Raw genomic sequence first — 20,140 nt, forward strand, 5'->3', positions numbered from 1 at the left:
TGTTGCAATCTATCTACCTATCTTGTCTCCTTAAGACCTTGATATGAATAACTTGTTATGTGCAGGGTAACAATGTGTTTTCTAGGGCAGAAGTAAATCCAGTATAATGTTCTTCATCATAGTATTGTTTCCTACATTGTTTCCTTTGATGATTCATAGGCATTTTGCTGCACTGAACCATAAAGGGCTTGCTAATATAATGATTTAATAATATTAAACCTATTTAAAGAAACTCGCTGAAAGCAATGTGAATTTGCACAAAGATGTTGCCTAGAAGTATTATGATGAAAATTCATAAGTGTAAGTCTTTGAAGTGGTGTGATGCTCTGGTTTGAGGGTGGTACTAATAAATGGGGCTGGGTCGAAATGTTCCTTCCCACACCTACCCTCAACCCATCTCAAAACCCCTCCAAGCCTGCAATATGATAAGAAAAGACTTCCCAATGAACAGAAGGCTTGGTAAAGGTTTCTCTGGTTTTGTTCAAATGTAACTAATACTGGCTGAAGACTTGAGGTTCCTCAAACTGGAAAACATCAGCTGTTTTGAGAATTGAAAATCAAAGGCGAGTTTTGTTATTTTCAGGTAATAAGATGTTATGCTTCTTGTTTTTTTTCAGCAGAAAATGAAGGATGTGCATTTTCCTGGGTTTTACTCCAGGATATAAAATACAATCTTCCTTAAATGTGCCCCTGCTGGTTGCTTTTGTGTTGAATTTATCCGCGCTGTACAGCTTGGAATATACACACTATTCATTTCACTTGTATTATCCATTTTTAGGACGTAAAAACCTAAGTCTTTCAAAAATGTTTGATTCCCAAACAGTCACCTCTTGGTTTTGTTGTGTTTTGTTGTTGTTGTTACTTTAGATATCTGTTCCTTGAAGACAATATCTGAATGGAAATGCGCTCTGGAAAAATCCCTTAATGATGCAGCAAATTTTCCTCTTCCAATGGAAGTGTTCAAGGTAAAAGAAACCTGTTTTTCCTTGGCTTACAGAACCCATGATGTGTAAATATCACAGAGTATTTTGTGACTTATTTTAAACTTTTGCAGGAAGGGCCGTTGCTCTTATATGTAACCATGAAAGGTCACAAATGAGATGTTGGTATAAAACGCAGTTTTCTATGTGAATTTTCCATGCTGAGAACTGATTTCTTGCAGTCAGTGTTTTCTAGGGGCTGGTGGTGAGCACTGATTGCTCCAACATAATTTTCAATGTGTCTTACTCTGTTAGACCTGTGCAAAGGTGTTGTATTCAACAGTGAAATTGTAAAGCTACAAATATGAAAGTTGACATATTTCTATGGACAGATTTCTGTGACCCTTGAACCTAAATTTTCATGTGATCACAAGCCACAAGGCAGAGAAACTTCCTTCAGGAATCTGTAATGGAAGTGGGAGATAATTTTGACATCTCCCCACCTCTTTTTTTCCCTCTTCTCACTTTGGTTTCTAATAGTTAGAGATGTGCTTCAGCCCTGAGGCACCAGTTTTAATTTCCCATCCAGATATGCACTGCTGTTAATCATGACGGCTTCAGCTGCGCCTGCCTGGTTTCTGACTGTTACATCCTTGCTGTGATGAGCGAGAGGATGCTCAGGGAGGTGTGTTAAAGGGCATGGTGCTGTGCTGTCTCTGGTGTCACCTCTGGCTTGGGTACCTGGGGGATCACAGTACCATCCCCACCACCATTCCTGGCTCATCCAGCCTGGGGAGCCTCTAGGTTCCTTCTCTGCCCTTAAGCATCATGGCCCTGGAACACCCCAAAACACTGATACAGTATGATGCTTAGGGCCATGGTTTAGAGGTGGACCTGGCAGTGTTAGGTTTACAGCTGGACTTGATCTTAAAGGTCTTTTCCAACCTATCATCCTATAACTGGAAGAAGGCAGTCATCGTGTCCCATCCTGGCATGCCTCAAAACCCTGGTGCCACCTTCACCCTTTCTGCAGGGACATGCCAACAGCTTCCTATGAAGAATCCAGGCTCCTCACCCAGCTGAGATGCACTTGAATTAGCAACATTAATTTGGGAATGCATTAATTTGCTAATGGCCCAGTCAGTGGCTTATTTGCTTGCAGTGTGAAAGCTATGCTGGGCTGGGAGAAGTGGGAAGATTTGTGTGTTGGCTTTCTGCACAGACGTGGGTTTGAGCAGCCTTGTGCTGTGATGGGAGTGATGCGCAGAGAGTTTTGACTCTCTGCCATGTATTTCGTAACACATCTATCTGCCAACTCTATTAAAGTTTGCTTTTGCAAAAGTTTGGAGATCAAAACAGCATTGTGTGGGGCAGGGATGAAATCACAATAGGGAATGCCTAATGTGTAAATTTTATTGCTGCAAATATGAAAGAGTGAAGAATGTTTCTGATGAGTCTCATAAAGCATCCTTCTTTTTTTAAGGTTTATAACTAACAGCTGTTCTGCTGCCTCTTCTCAGCATGACAGACTTATACCCACTTACTTTAATTATTGCATGAGGGTCATAAATTAAATTCAGCAAATCCCAGTTGCCATTGCCATGTAGTTGGAGCTTGCAAACATGTTCTTCTTAGAAGACAATGCAAAACACTGGCCCAAGAGGAGAGTTGCTTTGGGGCCAAATGTGACAAAAAGACAGGATTATGTCAATAGGGCTTCTTTATTTGCAGTGTGAAAGCTGAGCACAAGGTGAGCTGAATTCAGTGTCTAGTTTTACCTCAAGCCCCTAAGTTCTGGTGCTGGGAAGGCAGGAGGCTGAATAAATCATTTATGTGTGGACATCACACACAAATATTCTGCCCATTTAGGGTGAATCAACCCTATCTTATGCCTCTCGATTAAAGGGAAAATATGAGAGCTTGTCCATGCCTTTGAGCATGTCTTCCTCTGGTGGTGACTTAAACATGAATTACAGAAAGGCTGTAGGAGACTACGAGAGTACAGGTGTCTGACCTACAAGATAAGCCAATATTTATGTGTGGGACCTTCAAGGAGAATCCCAGGTCCCACTGAAAAGTGTTGAATCCAAGGCATCAGTTTATAATTTTTCTCTTTTTTAAATCACTTTTATTAATCTTTATTGGTTTTTGCAAACCCAGCACAGAAGTAATGTTTCTACATGGTGCCTGGGGCTTTATGCTACTGTAACTGTCATGTGTTAGATGAGATGTAAAACACAGGGTTTGACAGCTGGCAACTGTTAAAAATCTTCTGGAAAGCTGGAAATGTTTACTTTGTTGGACATGGTAAACTGCACACCAAGTTGTAGTCTGCATATTCCCCATTTCCTACAGAAATTCATCACCGAGTAGCTAGTGACAATGTGTGCTTGCTCCACAGACAAGAGCAGTCCCTGGGTGAGCACCTGTACATTCAGCTGGATTATGACTTAAATTGCTGTTGTCCTTTGAGCTGTGCACGGCTGGGCATTGTCACTAATGTGCCATCAAAGTGGTCCTAGCTGCTCTTCCTGGGAAAGCAGATCTGCAGTTGTACTGCAAGAAGTGGTTCCTCTTACGGGTCTGTCACCCCATTGTTGGCATTGGTGATGATGCTCTTTGGCTTTGGTGTAACAGGATTGGGTTCCACCTGAGACCTTGTGAGACATGGGTTTGAGCCTGAATTACCAACAAGGAGATGGACTTGTGTGTGGTGGTCTTTGGCAGCAGATGTAAAATCCTTTGTAGAAATGCCTTGATACCTACTTGGCATTCAAGGAGAGGCTCCAGCCTCGTTGCAAACAGGGGGAAGGCTGCAAAGAGGATCTTGCTTTTATTCTGGTGCTATTTTACAGTTGGCCATATGTTGAAAGTGTTTGTAAAATGCTTTAGGATCTTTTGAGAAGGAATGTGATGTTCAACTGCCAGAAAAGGCTGCTATTATATAGCTACTAAACATAATGTTTTGCAAACTGCACATCTTGGAATAAGTTTTTTCTTCACAAAAGCTTTTTTGCAGCACACCTGCTATTTTGTCAACCTGTTCTATTCAGAAAACATCTTGAGCCTTAAAGAAAGCAAAATGCAGGCAGGATTTTCAAGGGTGTTTGAATGGTTTAGGAGCACAAAACCACCTGAAAGGCTACAACCCAAGAAGATGTGTCTTTTGCTGTTTCTGCTCTGATTTCAGCATGCTGTAGAGATCCCCCATGCTTGGTACTGGTCATAAATGGCTTAGGATTCAGAGGACACCTAAAAAACCAGCCAGAGCTTAATAAAGATGTTGAAACTATTACTGGGGCCTGATTTCAAGTTAAGTGTGACAATTTCATTGGTTTGCTTCAGCAATGGCATTACTGGTACTTTCTAAGCCTTGCATCAGGAAGCCAGACTCCAAACACAGCACATTCTAGCCCTAGTATTTATGAATTAATGCATTTTTTTTTAGAGTTAAAGCTCTGTAGCTTGTGTAAGAAGAATGCTAGACACATAGAATCACAGAATTTTGGGGTTGGAATGAACGTTAAAACTCTTCTAGTTCCAACCTCCTGCCATGGGCAGGAACACCTTCCAGTAGACCGGGTTGTTTAAAGCCCAGGTCATGGGATTTAGTTTCCTAGAGAGGCAGATAATGTCCTAGGGGTCTTCTCTGACCTCCCATTCTGCTTCCCCTGGTCTCCTGTGCCTTGTCTGTGGGTCCCATGCAGATGTCATGGATCTTCAGGTGTTTTTCAGCTCGCCTCAGACACCTCTGTTTGGGCAACTGAGTTCTAGACAGGATTTTGGATGCTCACCATCTTTCTGTAGATGTTGCATATGGGCATCTTATCCCCAGTTCCCTCCGATTGCTATAAAGTGGGTCCTGATGACTAATTTGGATGGAGCTGTCACCAGCCACATCCCTAACCCAAACTCTGATAAACAGATTGAAGAGCACAGATGCTTAGGAGGGAGAGGTGTTATCTAAGATAGGTAGCAATTCCTGAGGATAGCCTTTGGACCCATTCCTCTTGTCTCCACTCTCTGGTCCTCCTTTCCCAAAGGTGTCATTGTTTTTGTCCAGCTCAGAATAGTTCTTTCTCTGTCAAAAAAGCTCTATGCTATGCCCAGCCCATTGTGCTCTATTTCTAATTTGAGCTTTTTGGTTGCTTCCTGTTACCAGTAATTTTATTAATTAATGGTAAAAATAAGGACATGGAAGGAATCTGTTGGGACATCTCTCTCCTAAGGAGAGTGGTAGAGGGACCACCTATCACCCAGGCAAGAACTGCCTCCTGAAATTGAGGACAGAGTGATGATTCTAGTTCTACACTCTGAAGTATGATATTAAACAGGACTCCTCCCCCTTTCTAACATACAATTTTCCCATCAGATTAATTGTGCAAAGAGTAAGACAGACGATTGCTCCAAGCCTCTGATTGTTTTATTTTAAAAGGAGGACAACACCTCTTCAAAGTTAATAAACCCTTTGGGTGTTTTAGGGTGTCTTCTTCCATTATTTGGTATTCTGGAGGAGCTTAAGATACAGCAACCCAAGGATTCCTTTCTGCTCAGAGGCAATCCTCACCTGGCTTATATGAATAGACTTGAAGTCCATCGGGGTTTTTCTGTCTTCAACCCCCACTAGATGTGCACATGCCAATGCAGTAGCTTAAAGTGAATGTGCTTTTGCTTTCGCTTGGAAGCCGAATCCCACCAGCCCTTTCATGCACTGACGGCTTGCCTGGCCCTTGCTCTGCCCACTGTGCTTTAATAACCTGTGAGTAGCCTTGTTGTTTGCAGGCTGCCAGGTTATTTATACTCCATCTGTTCTTCCCTGTCCATAGCACTCGCCAGCCCATCTCCCTGACTGCTGTTTGCCTGGCTGGGTGACATGCATGGCATCCTGATCCCTCTGTTGTTCATCTGCCTTTTGACCTACTCCTGTCTCAGATCATTAAAGCCATTTATCTTTGTAAGACCATCGTTAGGTGTATACCCCAAAGGTCCTTGAGATGTAAAGAGCCTTCATGGCTCTTGGAAGCAAGGATGTCTCCGCTGTCAAATGTGCCACTCGGGTGACATGGAATCTGGTGATACCTCTGTGGACCACTCAGGTAGGTGTTCCCACCTGTGTGTTTTCCTTTCCACTTGACTGTCCCACCTGTGAAATAGCATCTGTGCAGAATGGTTGAGTTTGGAAGGGACCACTGGTGTCATGTTATCCAACCTCCCTGCTTAAGCAGGGTCATCTAGAGCGTATTGCTTATGATTGCATCCAGGAAGCTCTTGAGTATCTCCAGGGCAGGAGACTCCACAACCTCTCCAGACAACCTATTCCAATGCTCAGTCACCTTCATAGTAAGTTCTTTCTCATGTTCAGGTGGGACTTCCTGTGGTTTAGTTTATTCCAGTTGTTTAGTTTATCCTCTTGTCCTGTCGCTATGCACCAATAAGAAGAGTCTGGCCTCATCCTCTTGACACCCTCCTTTCAGATACATATGTACATTGATCAGGTCTGCCCTGAGCCTTCTCTTCTCTAGGCTCAACAAACCCAGCTCCCTCTGCTTTTCCTCATGCTCCGGATACTTAATGATCCTAGTATCCTGTGACTACTAACCAGGATTTATTAGTGAACGCCTGTGCAGTGGTGTGGCAGTCCTGAATGCTCTAAGACATTAAGAAACCCAACCCAAACCCCTCTAAAAACCCCAGGTGAATGCGTATCTGTCTCTTTTACCTCTGCTGCATGTGCTTCCAGTGCCTAGGCGAGTCTAAGCAGGCACTGTGTAGGAGGGGATCTTTGCTCTAATGCCATCTGCGTTGGGCCAAGCCATACGGAGCAGGTGTATTTGGATTTAGACTGGCTACTCTGCAATGTTGCTGTTTCTATGGCAACTATTTTTTATTCAACAAGGGGAGCTTACAATCTGTAGGGCTAAATTTGATGCTAGGCAGAAGAATCTGCAGTTTTTAAGGGGCTCTTCAGTAGGTGCAGTTTGTAGCTGGCTCTTGTGCTCATTACTTCAGGGCCACTGTATCTCTAAAGCCTCCCTCCCAGCACCCTTTCCTTTACTTCCCACCCCGTATCTCTGCGTTTTGCTTTTCTTGTGACTGCACTTGTCAAACCAAGAGACAATTTGCTCATGTTGTGTGTTACCAGGGGATTTCTGTCTCCCTGCAGAGAACGTATGTGCCTTCAGGGTAAATCACTCCGTGTTTAGCCAAGGAAGTTGAATCAGAAACAAGACTGATTCATCTGCAAATAATGCAGAGGATTGCATTTGAGAGGGTTTATTTATTTATTTATTTATTTATTTATTGCTCAATTAAAAAGCCAATGTCACATTCCTGTAGAGGCAGTTTAACCACTGCTATTACTGTGTTTGTGACTGGTTACCACACATGAGCTTTGTGATTAAAATTAGACTATTAGAAACAGCCAGTTTCTTGAGAGAATTAGAAAAAAAAACAGGGGGGGAAGCGATTCTCTTTGAAAACAAAAACTGAATCAAGTAATATGTTTCCAATCATAGGAGATGGGGCCTACTTCTTTTGTGTCTTTTAGTAGGGTAAACCAGGAGAGATGTGACTGAAGGCAATAGCGTTTCACACTGTTACAGTTGGTGCGGATTAAAGGAGGCTCAGTTCAGTCATTTATTAAGTGCTCAGTGTTTCTCATCAGCCTCTCAACTTTGCAGCTTTTCAGCATTCAGGCTTAGTTCTGAATTTTGCACGGAGTTGCAGTCTTATAACTGGTGTGAATCTGACTATCCTGGACCAAAAGACCCCTGACTTTTAGGGTGTTTGGAAACCAGAGTTCACATTAGAGCCTTTTCCTCTTATCTATACTCTGTGTAAGCTGCTGGGTTTAAAATGAGACGACTCCAATGTTCTACCTTGAGCAGAATGGGCTTAAAATGAGCTTTTCACAATCTGCAGGTGATGGCCTTCATTGGGTTTGTGGACATAGCTAGAGCAACCAGCCTATACTACAGCTTCCTAAATGTCATGGGCAAAAGGAGCTTAGCCAAGTCCCCCTGCTCTATCTGCCTTACCCACTGCACTGTAAAATTACCTGAGCTTGACTCTTATGACATGCACAGATCTGAGTTTATTTACACTTAAATGACCTTTGTTGAATGGAAATACTTAGAAGCCAGATTCAGCGAGATATTTAGGTACCAGAAAGAACAAATGACTATCATGATATTAAAGTACATCTTTTTGAGCCCAAAACCTAAAGCCACTGCTTAGTGACCTTATTATTAGGACTTAAATATGTCACACACACAGGTACTTTCTTAAAGCCTATCTGCATCCTTAAAGAGTCTGAATGCTGTTGTAAGTCTGTTTGTGGATCTCTTTTGGAATGAAATTTAGGCTCCCAAGTCACCTGAAACCTGCATCAGTTTTGAAACTTGCACTGCTAGTGGCCTGTTAGCTGTGAAGGAGAAACTCAAGTGGCTATCTCAGTACCTAAAAAAGAGGGCTGGGAATTAGGAGCCTGGTTCTCCTCCCAGCACCATTGCTGACTTGTTATTTGATGTTCAGCCTTTAGCCCTGCAGGTGATGCTGGATGCAGTGGGCTGCTGCAAAGCTCATCAGTGTTTTTGCAGGAGGGTCGCCATATGGAGGTTAGAGACGATGGTGCAGAGGGCTCTTTCAGGTGGCCTGGAGGGTCACAGCCTGTGCACGCTGGCATGTTTACAAATGCATACTGCTCTAAAACTGTGAGTGTGGGGCTGGGTTTAATTGCTTCGTAGTGAGAGCTGCAACAGCCCTGGCTTTTCACAGCAGGTTTGGGCTGCAAGTGATAGTAGCTCAGTGGAGGGTTATACACTTTTCCATTTGTTCCCCATGAGCATCATGGTAGGCTGTGATCCATCACATTAGAGATTGTGACCCTTTGAATGATCATTTGCAGTGCTCATGCCATGTTAATTCGTTGTGCTTTCTGTGGCATGATTCTTCACTTGGCTCTGAGGGACTCTTCTGCATCCTTGATAGTCGATCCAGCTTACCTGACTGCTCCTCAGTGCTCAGAGGGCATTTCTGTCACCCACACAGGGCTTGTGAAGCCCAGGACAGGCAATCTGCTGGTGTAAATCCTTGTGGTTAGTGGGGCTGCTCCTGGGAAGCATTGGTTGCCAGTAGGAGTAAAGGTTCACCGTGCACAAGGCTATAAAATGCTCCAACTGATCAAATTCATCTCCATTTCAATGGAAATTGAAGCTTACTTGAAGATGTTGATAGAAAATAATGGCTAGTGACACCCTCTTAGGTGGCTTTGAATGCCATGAAATAGTGATAAAGGACTGGATTCTGTCACCCATAATCACCTTAGGCATTTCTTTTGCTTGGCTGCAGAGCCTGGTGGGGACCAGGGGAAAGTCTCACCCCTCAATTCCTCTTCTTGTAGCTGCTTTTATTAAACAGGCGCCTTCCCTGTCCATGTGAATAAAGGGGGGAGAGAGCAGTTCATTATTCAGTGTATCACTTTGAGCCTAATACTAATTAAAAGCTTTACCATCACTTCTGTGGAGTCTATTCTTAGGAATTATGTAAATTAATTGGACTTCTGAAGAGGAGCATATGCCAAATCCTAAGTAATTCCCTGCTGGCTGAGGCAACTCCAGCACTGGAATTGGTGAATACTGGTAGTATTATCTTCTGGATCTTCTTTTCCTTTTGTGGCTACTTTGGTAAATTTTGATGCTTCTCTTTAGCAAATATATGAGAGAGATCAAACATCCAGGCTCTGACCAGATGCGGTACAAAGGCGTTTTCTCCATGAAAGCTTTTCCATCTCAAAAATGACATTTAACACAAACAGGCTTTTTACTTCTACAGCACCTCACCAAACAAATGTACGTTCCTGCTTCAAAGAGGGGTTTGACCCTCAAAAGAGGGTCAGGATGTACCTGAGATCCCATGAACTCCCCTTGTGAGTTCACTCTTGCTGTTAATTTAATGGGGAATGCTGAATGAGAGATCACTTTTATGTGCTATGCTGAATGAGAAGGGAGACTTGATCCTAAGGTACATAGTGTGTGGAGAAAAGGGGTATGCTGTTGAAGTAAAATAGCTTTAAATGTTATTAGCTTTCTTTTTTTTTTTTTTTCTTCTCAACCTGTTTATTTTTGTCCTTTGAAAAAGGCCAAAACAAATACCAGGAGATGAACCAAAAAAAAAGATTCAAATAAAAATGAGAAGTAATATGGTTTGGTCTCGATATATTTTGGTCTCAATCAACAAATCACTTCAAAAGTTGATAAAACTACTTGCATGTTTAAATACAAACACTGTTAAGTACTTTGGTGGATCTTGGGTTATACTGGAACTTCTTGGTGGGAAGATGCTGCATGGTGAGCTTGCTTCCACATGTATATTTTGCAAAGCTGCCTTTTCTTTGGCACCTCACCTTAAGGATTAAGAGATATCGAGTGTCTCATGCAGGAGGAGGCAGCACTCCGGCACAGATGCTTCTTACCTTTGGAAATTTGAAGTTCAGAGCTGGTGAGGTCTGAATTTTGCAGCCATTGCCTTTTCCCAAGATGACAATTGGTGACCTGTCCATTTGATGCATCCCTGGTGCTAGGCAATCTCTGTGTACAAGGAGACAGATTTTCTTCCCTAGTTCCTGCTTCTATTCAATGAAACTGTGCAAAGCTGCTAGAAATGGGTCTCTGGTCTCTTTGGGGCTTTAGTGGTGTGGAAGGGATTGCCAGCAAGCACAGGTATGGCTGATGGTTATGCTACACTGCAGGATGCTCAGACTGCTGAATGGCTCCTTCCTCAGCCATTCACTGGGCTCTGGGCCATTTTCACTCCATCTTCCTCAGTTTCCCCATGAGTTTGTGCTTGTTCTGTGAGACTAAATCCATTATGATTTTTTTTTTTGGCTGCTTTTTGGTTCCCACAGAAAAGGCTCCCTAATGCTGCAGGTTGGTGAGATGAAAATAGCGGTTCATTTAATCATGCTTGGAGCTTGTAAAAATCCTTATCTCTACTGGCACCAGTGATGTAGGATCCCAAAATAGAAGTTGTTAAGTGTACAAATGAAGACAGTTCTTGGGAAAAGAAAGCACAATGACATACAACTTTGGATCAATAGAAAATCATTTTAGAACAAGAATACAACATGTAGCAATGAATGTAGATAGGAACGATATTGCTAACCACATAGTAGAGAGCAAGCTTTCTGCATGCATTTTGGAGTCGCCTGTATGTGTGTGTTAAATATAACATCATCTCTTTTTATGCTTGTATTGGCTAATGCACAGATGGTTTAGAAATACTGCAGGACAGTTTTATTGAATGAACACAAAATATGATAATTACTCTGGAATTAGGATGCCAACTTGTCTGCGTCTTAGACAGGGGTCATGAGGGATGGAGTGATTTGCTGGATGTTAAATGCCAAACTGGTGGCAAATCAGGGAATTAAAACTCAGTTGTTTCTGCATTTCACATCTGTATCCCGCTGCCACCTCAAAGCTGTGGGGTGAAGCCCTCGTTGTGCAGTTTTCTGGGTGCAGCCAGGTTTGATCCTGGGTAAAAATGTTGTGGTGGGCATGTACTTGAGCACAGCTGCGTGTCTCACCGACATGTTCTATGATTGCCCACATTTTGGGTCCAAGTTCATTGTCTGCGCCCTACTCCACCTTTAGTCTCCTGGGTGAAGAGAAGATCTTTCCATTTTGCAGCGCATGGAAACCAGCCCAGGTCATTCTTTTGGTGCCCTGCAGGAGCTGGACATTCATCAGGGTAAATAAGGGCCACCCTGAGCTGTTTGCATCCATGTTGTGCATTACCACAGGGGATGTCAGATCTTAGGAACGTGTTCTTCCCTGTGGGGTAGTGAGGGCCTGGAAGAAGGTGCCCAGAGAAGCTGTGGCTGCCCCATCCCTGGCAGTGTTCAAGGCGAGGTTGGACACAGGAGCTTGGAACAACCCGCTGTAGTGAAGGTGTCCCTGCCTGTGGCAGGGGGTTGGAACTGGATGTTCCTTAAGGTCCCTTCCAACCCAAACCAGTCTCATTTCTCAGACAGGTCCTCATTTTGGTGACAGGATCTCCTTGTTGACCAAGTTCAGGTTAGACGCTGTTGACAAGATGGATGCACATTATGTTTTAAATATGATGGGCTTGGTACTGCAGATCTGTCCTCTAGGAGTGAGGCTGCTCCCTCTGTGTGGTTGGGTTGGCATGAAAAGAGCACAGGACCAGGAGCAGCCAGTTGGGAGTCAATCTCCTAATCAGCTAAGTGACAAAATCCACATGGATGCATTTCAAATAGATATGCTGACCTCTTCTTTGAGGATGGCACAGGCATACCATGTGCTTCTCTTCCCATCTCTTCCTGCAGGACCATGCTGATTTGCGAAACCACTTCTTCACCGTGGGGATGAAGCTGGAGGCGGTGAATATAAGGGAGCCATTTCATATCTGTCCTGCATCAGTGACCAAGGTGAGTTCCCAGAAAAGAGGGATGAAAACAGCTGACATTAAAAATCCATGGATGTTCCCAATTAATGAATTAATTCGTTCCCACAATCATCACCAGCTAATTATGTGCACATAAATCCAGTGGGGATGGGCATGTCCATCTACCACATCCATGCAAACAAAAGGATCCCTCTTTTATCCCAATCTCCCCTCCATGTATATGTGTTTTCTGTGCACATCTGGGAAGCCTTTTGAAATAAAGCAGGTGGATGGACACTTTAGCTGGATCCACACTTTCAAGGAGAAGAGAGAGAGGCTGTGGGGTGTATAGGATTGCCTCCAGTCCCTGCTCAGCTATGGGCACACGGAGTGACCATAAACCCCAGCGCTTCCCCTTGCCTCAGTTTACCCACGTCTAAAACTCAGGCTTTGATTTCTTTGGTGGAAACACTTTAATGTGAAGTGTTAGGTTAGAGTGGGTTATTTCCATGAATGATTTGATTCCAGGGCCTGGCTGTCCACATTCCTTAAAGTTACAAAGAATTTAACTTCTGGTCTTGTTTTCTTCTTTTTCACCCCTTAGGTTTTTAACAATCATTATTTACAAGTGACCATTGATGATTTGAGGCCTGAACCCAGCAAAATCTCAATGCTTTGCCATGCGGATTCCTTAGGGATCTTGCCAATACAGTGGTGCCTTAAAAACGGAGTCAATCTCACACCTCCCAAGGGTTTGTATTCCTTCTTGCTGATTTCCTCTGAAGGAAGCTTGCTTGTTATTATTGCCTTTAAAACCATGATGCGTTCATTGCAGACCATCGCCATAAGTACCTGAAACCAGAGTAGCTCTATTGAGTCATTGCAGCTGTTCTGGTTCATACCAGCCCATGAACATCTTTGCAAGCAAGTCTTGCTGGTGGATTGATGTCCGTGTGCAGCCTGCTTTAGAATGCAGTCTGAATCAGGCTGCATTGAAACCTAGTGTATTCCCATGAAATGCCTGTTAGTGATGCTTTGTGTGTGTAGAGAGCAAAAGGAGCATTAAAAATCATATCATACTAGAGGCAAACCAGGCATCTCCCTAAAATTCCTCAAGCCCCCCCTTCCAGAAAACCCCAAACACTTAAGTTTTGTACACACAGATTTGTCTTAATTTTGGAAAAAACATGCTGCTGCCAAGCCCATGGAAGCGAAGGGTTATTCCCTACCAGATTCAGAGTCCTCTTATGTGTATCCAGCGTATCTCTTCAGCACACAGGATTTGAAATTCCCAACAATGTCCTGGAGTCCTGTGCGTGCATCTGCATACGGTGCATCCGTGATTACCCTGTTGCTTTTACTGACATAAATGTGCTGTCTGGATGCAGACTCTCTCCTGCTTGAATCCAATTGGAAGGATAATTCCTGTCTAACTGCTCGCTGATACTTGGCTAGAAAAGTTCCTACAAATGAAAGTCAGTGGAATGTGTTGGTTTTGCCACCCGAAATTCACATGCAGCTTCTCCCATACCAGCTAATTAACTAAAATAGAACATCGAATCATAGAATGGTTTGGGTTGGAAAGGACCTTAAGATCATCCAGTTTCAGCACCCTGCCATGGGCAGGGATGCCTCACCCTTGACTGTGTTGCCCAAGGCTCTGTCCAACCTGGTCTTGAACGTAGGCCAGACATTTCTCTTTACATGGTCGTGGCCCAGTATTTTCCAGTCCATGCTGATCCAAAGCCTGTCTGAGATGGTGTTTTGTGGGCCAGGTGCATCTGAACTCTCCTTTAAATGCCAACATTTTTAGAAGTATCTGTAGCATCTGTTGTATGGATATTTCTCAACTTGGCCAGTGATGTCTAAAGGAGAAGTAGTTATCTGGTGTGGTGCCTGGGGATTGGGGTCCACGTGAGCTCCTCAGAAAATATAGGAAGTCTCCCCTCATTCCCTGATGAAATAACTTTGGTTTCTGCTGTCAGATCAGAAATACTGGGGGGAAGCTATTAAAAAGGCATAAAGCAAGTGGCAGATAGATACATGTTGTATATTCCTGTATTTCTTACTACGCAAGAGGGCTGGGCGCCCAAACTGCATTTTAGCACCTTTGGTGTCAAAACCCTCTTCCGTTGGCAGACATGCTCTTTGAGTCACTAAAATATAATCAGTTGTTAGAATGATTTCTTTGTTTTAGAAAACAACAACAAAAAAACATAAACCACCAAAAAAAGAAAGCACAGGGAAATCATCCGAGCCCGCACTGAGGTAGCCAGTCTTCTCTGAGCAGAATAATACCAGCTTTGAAGAAAGAAATAACCAGGACTGATAGGAGAGGGCTGCAATGCTGTGGGAGTGCTGAAGGCTGTGGTGTGAGATGGCAGCTAAAGAGCAGATCTGCAGGAGGAGGAAATCCCACCACTTCCACCCAAATCACTGGGCAGCTCTACCTGGGTACTCAGAGTTGCCCTTCTCAGACCAGATTTGACCAGGCTCCTGCTTCCCCAGCACTCAACACGTTCCCAACCAGCATCACCCTTAACAGAGAGTATCCTGACAGCACTTAGCATTGCCCAAATGGTTCTCGCTTTTGAAAGGCAGGAAGTTCCCATGGAGAAAAAGATGGCGATGGAAGAAGAACTTTTTCTTTGGAAGGATTTGTTTGCTGTATTCTGGACTTGGGGTTTTTTGGTTAATTTATGATTGGCAAGGAAGTTTTCTGATTTTAAAATTAACTGGTTTGATTTCATCAGAACAGTGTGCCAGGTTGTGGTATTTGGGTTCAAAGTCCTTTATTTGTCTGATATCCTATTCTCTTGCCTTTTTTTCCCCTATCAGGCCTTTGTTGAAGCCAAACATTTACTAGATGAGTCATGAACAGGAGGTGCAAACATTTGCTACTAGAAATAGAGAGCAGTATTTTCCTGTACAGTGCCAAAAATGAATACCCATTTACTGCTGCTGTATAAACACTGAACAAGCACTGTTTATATTTATTAGAGCTGAATTTATAGACCACTTCCCTTTAAAGTAACACCTATTGTTCCTTTTTAATGAGCTATTAAGAGGGGGAAAAACATATTGGTGGTGCTCCTAGCTATAAGGCTAAGCAAGGAAATGCCACTTCCAAAACTTCCAGTGTATTTGTGGCGTTATATTTGCTTCTGATTAGACTACTGGGCTTTTCCATGCCGAGAGCAAACACGATGAGGAATGACATGATTGAGGAGCACAGTTGAATCATGCAAAGTTTTAAACATTATTACTTGAGCTGAGCAGTAAAGGATAACAGTATGTGAGTATCATGTGCTAATGGAGGTGCTGGGCACATAGCACCTCCCTGTGTGCTAAGGGAGGCAGCTTATATCATGATGCTCCATGAAAAGGCCATATACAAGTCCAGACTTGTTTGAAGCCAGTTCTTGAGTATGCTCATCTTGGATTCATCCTCGTTGGGCTTCTGAAGTGAGTTATGGCAAACTCTATTTGCCCTCCCAGGTTTTGATCCTGCTGAAGTCTACAGCAAAGGGTCTTCCAGCAATCTCAGTGGTTCCAGGCCAAGCCAATGGTTGGTTGTGTGGTGACAGCACAGTCAAGTGTTTATACCTCACTGAAACCATGTCAATGTGCCTTTTCCATCCACTCAGCCAAGATTTTGTGTTGCTTGCAGTAAAGATTCAAAACCTGTCCATTGGGCATTTAAATCAGAGATGAGAGGACATGCAGGCTGTGGGCAGATTTTTGGGTCCCTGAAGACAATGTACCCTGGCAGCTGTGGACGACCCCATATGTTTTAATGTAGACAACTGTGCTACGACTTACATAGTTGTTATGTAGACAACTGAGCCCATCACCCTGGCTTCTTCTGGAGTCAATAGGGAGCAAGAGGGACTTACAGAAGGCTCCTTCTGCAGGAGGACAGACAGATCACCTCCAGACCTGCCTGTTTCCCTGTTGACTCTTTAGGGGACGCAGGGGGACAGGCAAAACTACAGGCATTCCCACTGCAAACATCTGTATGCGATCAGATGATCTGTATGTGATCAGATGAATCCCCTTCTGATGGGATGTGCACTTCACCTCCTTTTTTCCATTTCATTTTATGAAGCTGAAAAGTATCTGGCAAACAAATAACTGGAAAGAAAAAAGGGGATGGAAGAAGAAGCGGGATGAAAACACTGTTCCAGAAATTGGTTGTTAAAAAACAATGCAAGGGTATATATTTTTGTATGAAAAATGAACATTCTCTATAAGTAACTGCCCTGTTTTTACTGTCCTGTGCATGTTTACTTCTAGCTTTCCAATTGTTATGCATTTTCATGCCCCACAGAGACAGGCATCTTGGCTCAAGGCTTTATCTCATTAGTTTGTTTGTCAGGCACTCATTAGAAGTTCATCTTATCCCACACACTTGCATGGTAGCAGGATGCTTGAGACTTTCTTTTCAGCATTTTTACCTCCTGTTTTGGTTCTGGGTGACTGTGAGGTGACTCCAGTCAGTATTCCAGTCCTTGCCTACAAAAATGTCATCATTTTCATTGTGATAAATGATTAATTCCCATCTGATCTCGAGTGTCCCTTTTTGACTATCAATGAAAAAGGTATTAAGGGATGTTCTGTTAAATGAGGCCAAGCTGAGATGCCACACAGAGAGGCTGAGGCCTTTAGGTGAGTCCTGAGACTTCACTGAGAGTAGATCTGCAATAATGTTAGTATTGACAGTGTCATCACAGGGCCCTGGACAGGATTAGCACGCTTTGGTTTCAAGCAGTATAAAAATATAGACTAAGAGGCAGACCAAAAGAAAAAAAAAAACAAACCAAAAAACAACAACCCAAAAGAAAATAAGAAAACCCTTTTTCTTCCAAGATTGTTTTTTCCTAAATACCCAGGTAAAAAGAGTGGATGAGCAGAGTTCTGTTTTGTCTTTCTGCTGTGATGAGACTGTTTGAGAGATGCTCACAGAAATCAATGTTGCTTCTCATTTTAATTCCTAGAAGCAGAGGCTGAAGGGATCTTCTACTTGATGAGGCTTTAGTCTTGGAAATCTGCATTCATTTTCCTGTTCTGCTTCAGATTTCTATACAGCCTTGGAGACCATGCTTACTATGATGGGATTCAGCTCATGTATGCGGAGCTGCTGGAAAGTCAGCCTTAGAGGGTACATCCATATCCATGAAGAGAGAGAATTTATCTCATGCTTTGAAAGAGAGGATGGATCAGCTTCTGATTGTGCTAATCCTCTCCCTGTTCACTGCTGTTGGGATCCTTGATGTCCAGCTCCATAACCCCATCTTTTAGATAGCTAAAGGAAGGAGAAAGAAGTCCTGGGTCAGTCCCACCTGGAAACTGGGACAGACACACATCTCACTAGTTATGGGTTTATTAAAGCCTGGGAGATGCTGACAGGAAAGGGAAAATAGGGAAAATAAACATGATTTATTACTTTTAACACAGACCTGAAGTTTTCAAAGTAAAATACAGAAGGTGTGTGAGTGAGGGCTTGAGAAGCATTGGCATTGGCTCTCATGGTGTATGAACTGGCATCCATAGAACCTGCCTGCTGGCACTGCACAGCTCACTGAGGTGGGATGCTAGAACACAAGTGTTTGTCTGCTTGGGGCTCATTTTGTGCTCTCTCTCTGGTGTGAAGAGGTGGCTGATGGCACTTTCTGTTCTGTCACACTGCAGGTTACTCTGGCCAGGACTTTGACTGGGCAGACTACCAGAAGCAGTGTGGAGCTGAGGCTGCACCTCACCTGTGCTTTAGAAACGTAAGTTATCCTTTTGCCTTTGTGTCACTCCTGTTGATCCATGTGAAACAAAACAGCTTGCACAGGAAAGCGACAGGCAGCAAAGCTTTGAGAGGTTCTCCCACTCTCCTATGAGTCTGACAGAAAGAAAGCTGGAGAAGTGTTTCAGGTCTCCATCCCTAAAAGAGAAGAGAAAGTATCTTACTCTTGTCTTTTTCTGATTCATTTAGATTTCATGGTCCTCATCTCTTCTCTGATCACTTAGCACAAGAAGGATCTCATTACAAGTAATTCAAATGCTATTAAGAAACAATAAACTAGGTAAAAAATTGCATGATATCATCTGGCCCTTTTCCCATTTCTCTCTTCTTCCCAGAGGCATACATTTAACCAAACCAAATGCATTTAAAAGCTAAGGTTGAAACTGTTAATTCAGAGTAAGAGAGGGGTGATTAACCTGAATGGGCGCTCTCATCTTTCCAGCAGTTCATGTGCTTCCTTGATACAGCAACAGGGATGTGAGCATGAGCAACACCTTTACGCTGGAGGCCATCAAGATTCAGAGCTTTGGCAATAGTCTTTTGCAGGCTGTTTTCTGGGAATGGCAGTCCAAGATGGCTTGATCTGACATGTGTTAATCACTCAGTGAAAAAGAGATGTAACCTTCTGCCTTTTCCAGTAACCAGGTGCTGCTCTTCATGCTCCCATCAACTGATGGAAGTTGAGATCCCATCAGGAGCTGACAGTGTGGTGGTACCTAAAAAGGGCAAAATCTATTGGTGTGTGAATGAGGGGCAAGCAGGTTCTTCAGGCATTACATAGCCTTTCACTTTACTTAGAAGACTGAGAGACGGGGTGTGTATGAAAATCAGGATGGAGACAGGCTCACAAGACACCAGGCGTGTTTTTGCATGGCCTTCCTCATCGGTGGTGGCTCAAGAGCAGCCTTGAACAGACCTTTGATGGTGAATTGATGAATTTGGACACTTTTTGAATTCAGAAGACCTGTATCATCAACAGAGTTTGGCTTGGGAATCAAATCAGAGTTGGGATTTCTTTGCTCCATTTATTGTGCCATGCTATGCCTCAGTGCACTTTAAGCAAAGATTCCTGAAAGCACTTTGGGAAGCTGGACAATGCTGCATCACACCAACGGAGTGGGACAATTATCACATCTCTCCTGCAGGCTCCTCTCCCTTTTCTTTTTATCTCTTTTCATTTTGTCAGGTAATGGATCTACGCTCTCAGCCTTGAGAGGAGTCTCTGTGTAACAGCATCCAAAGATTAAATCAGATCTAAGCACTCCTACTTCATTTTTTGTAAGGAAAGGTTCATCAGATGAACATGTGTCTGTTATTCTTTCACCCTCAATAACAGTTCTCTGCAGAGAGATGTAATCTCTCGCAGGTTGCTTGTCCAACCTCCCTGGCAGGTCGGTTCATTTGTTGCATGGCCGTTAGAGGCTCTTTGATAGAAGCTGTATTGCAGGCACATCTTCCACCTAGATGTGGTGCTAGAAGTGGATGTGCTGTAACTGTTTCCCCCAGGGGGGTGGATATTTAACAAGGAGAAGCAGTTATGAAATGGATTGACATGACCAAATGCTTAGTAAAATAAACTCCCAGCTAACTGTTTTGCCATTGATTCGGTATAAATAGCCTCCAGCACTGAATTGCAATGAAAGGAGCCCATGTGATGATAAATGATGTTTCCTTGTTAGGCAACATGAAAGGCATTTAAACAAACTTGGCCTGCTTTTATGCAGTCCTAGCCACTGGCAGCTTTTATAGGGTGAAGCTGATCTGTGTGCTGAGCGAGACTTGCAACAGTCCCAGCAATGTCTGAGACAAGCAGCACATTCTTGGAAGGCCTCGTTACGAACAGCAGATCAAATTCAGAAGTTTTTCATCTCATAAAGAGCTCCTAGTGAAGTGCCCATGGTCTGAGGTGCTGTATGCATAGCAGAAGGCTTGAATTGGAGTCTGGCTTCCAGTTGTTCACGTGGGGTTGCTGGATGACAGATTGGTGTCATTTTGAGCCAGTGACAGTTACTACCCATCC

General features: G+C 43.4%; 1 protein-coding gene across 4 annotated transcripts in view; it reads left to right on the plus strand.

Annotated features, from left to right (window-relative positions):
• Positions 1-20,140, plus strand: part of SFMBT2 (Scm like with four mbt domains 2) — a 107,572-nt gene that overhangs the window by 57,076 nt on the left and 30,356 nt on the right. For all 4 annotated transcript variants that reach the window (XM_062624750.1, XM_062624749.1, XM_062624748.1 and 1 more), the window contains 4 exons: positions 868-965; positions 12,268-12,369; positions 12,931-13,078; positions 18,018-18,100. In XM_062624750.1, coding sequence (XP_062480734.1) covers positions 868-965; positions 12,268-12,369; positions 12,931-13,078; positions 18,018-18,100 — 431 coding nt within the window. The remainder of the gene's footprint in view (positions 1-867; positions 966-12,267; positions 12,370-12,930; positions 13,079-18,017; positions 18,101-20,140) is intronic.

The sequence above is a fragment of the Pezoporus occidentalis genome, unplaced genomic scaffold (genome assembly GCF_034315485.1).
Source record: "Pezoporus occidentalis ecotype Australia unplaced genomic scaffold, CSIRO_AGI_Poc_V1 ctg270, whole genome shotgun sequence".
Lineage (NCBI taxonomy): Eukaryota > Metazoa > Chordata > Aves > Psittaciformes > Psittacidae > Pezoporus > Pezoporus occidentalis.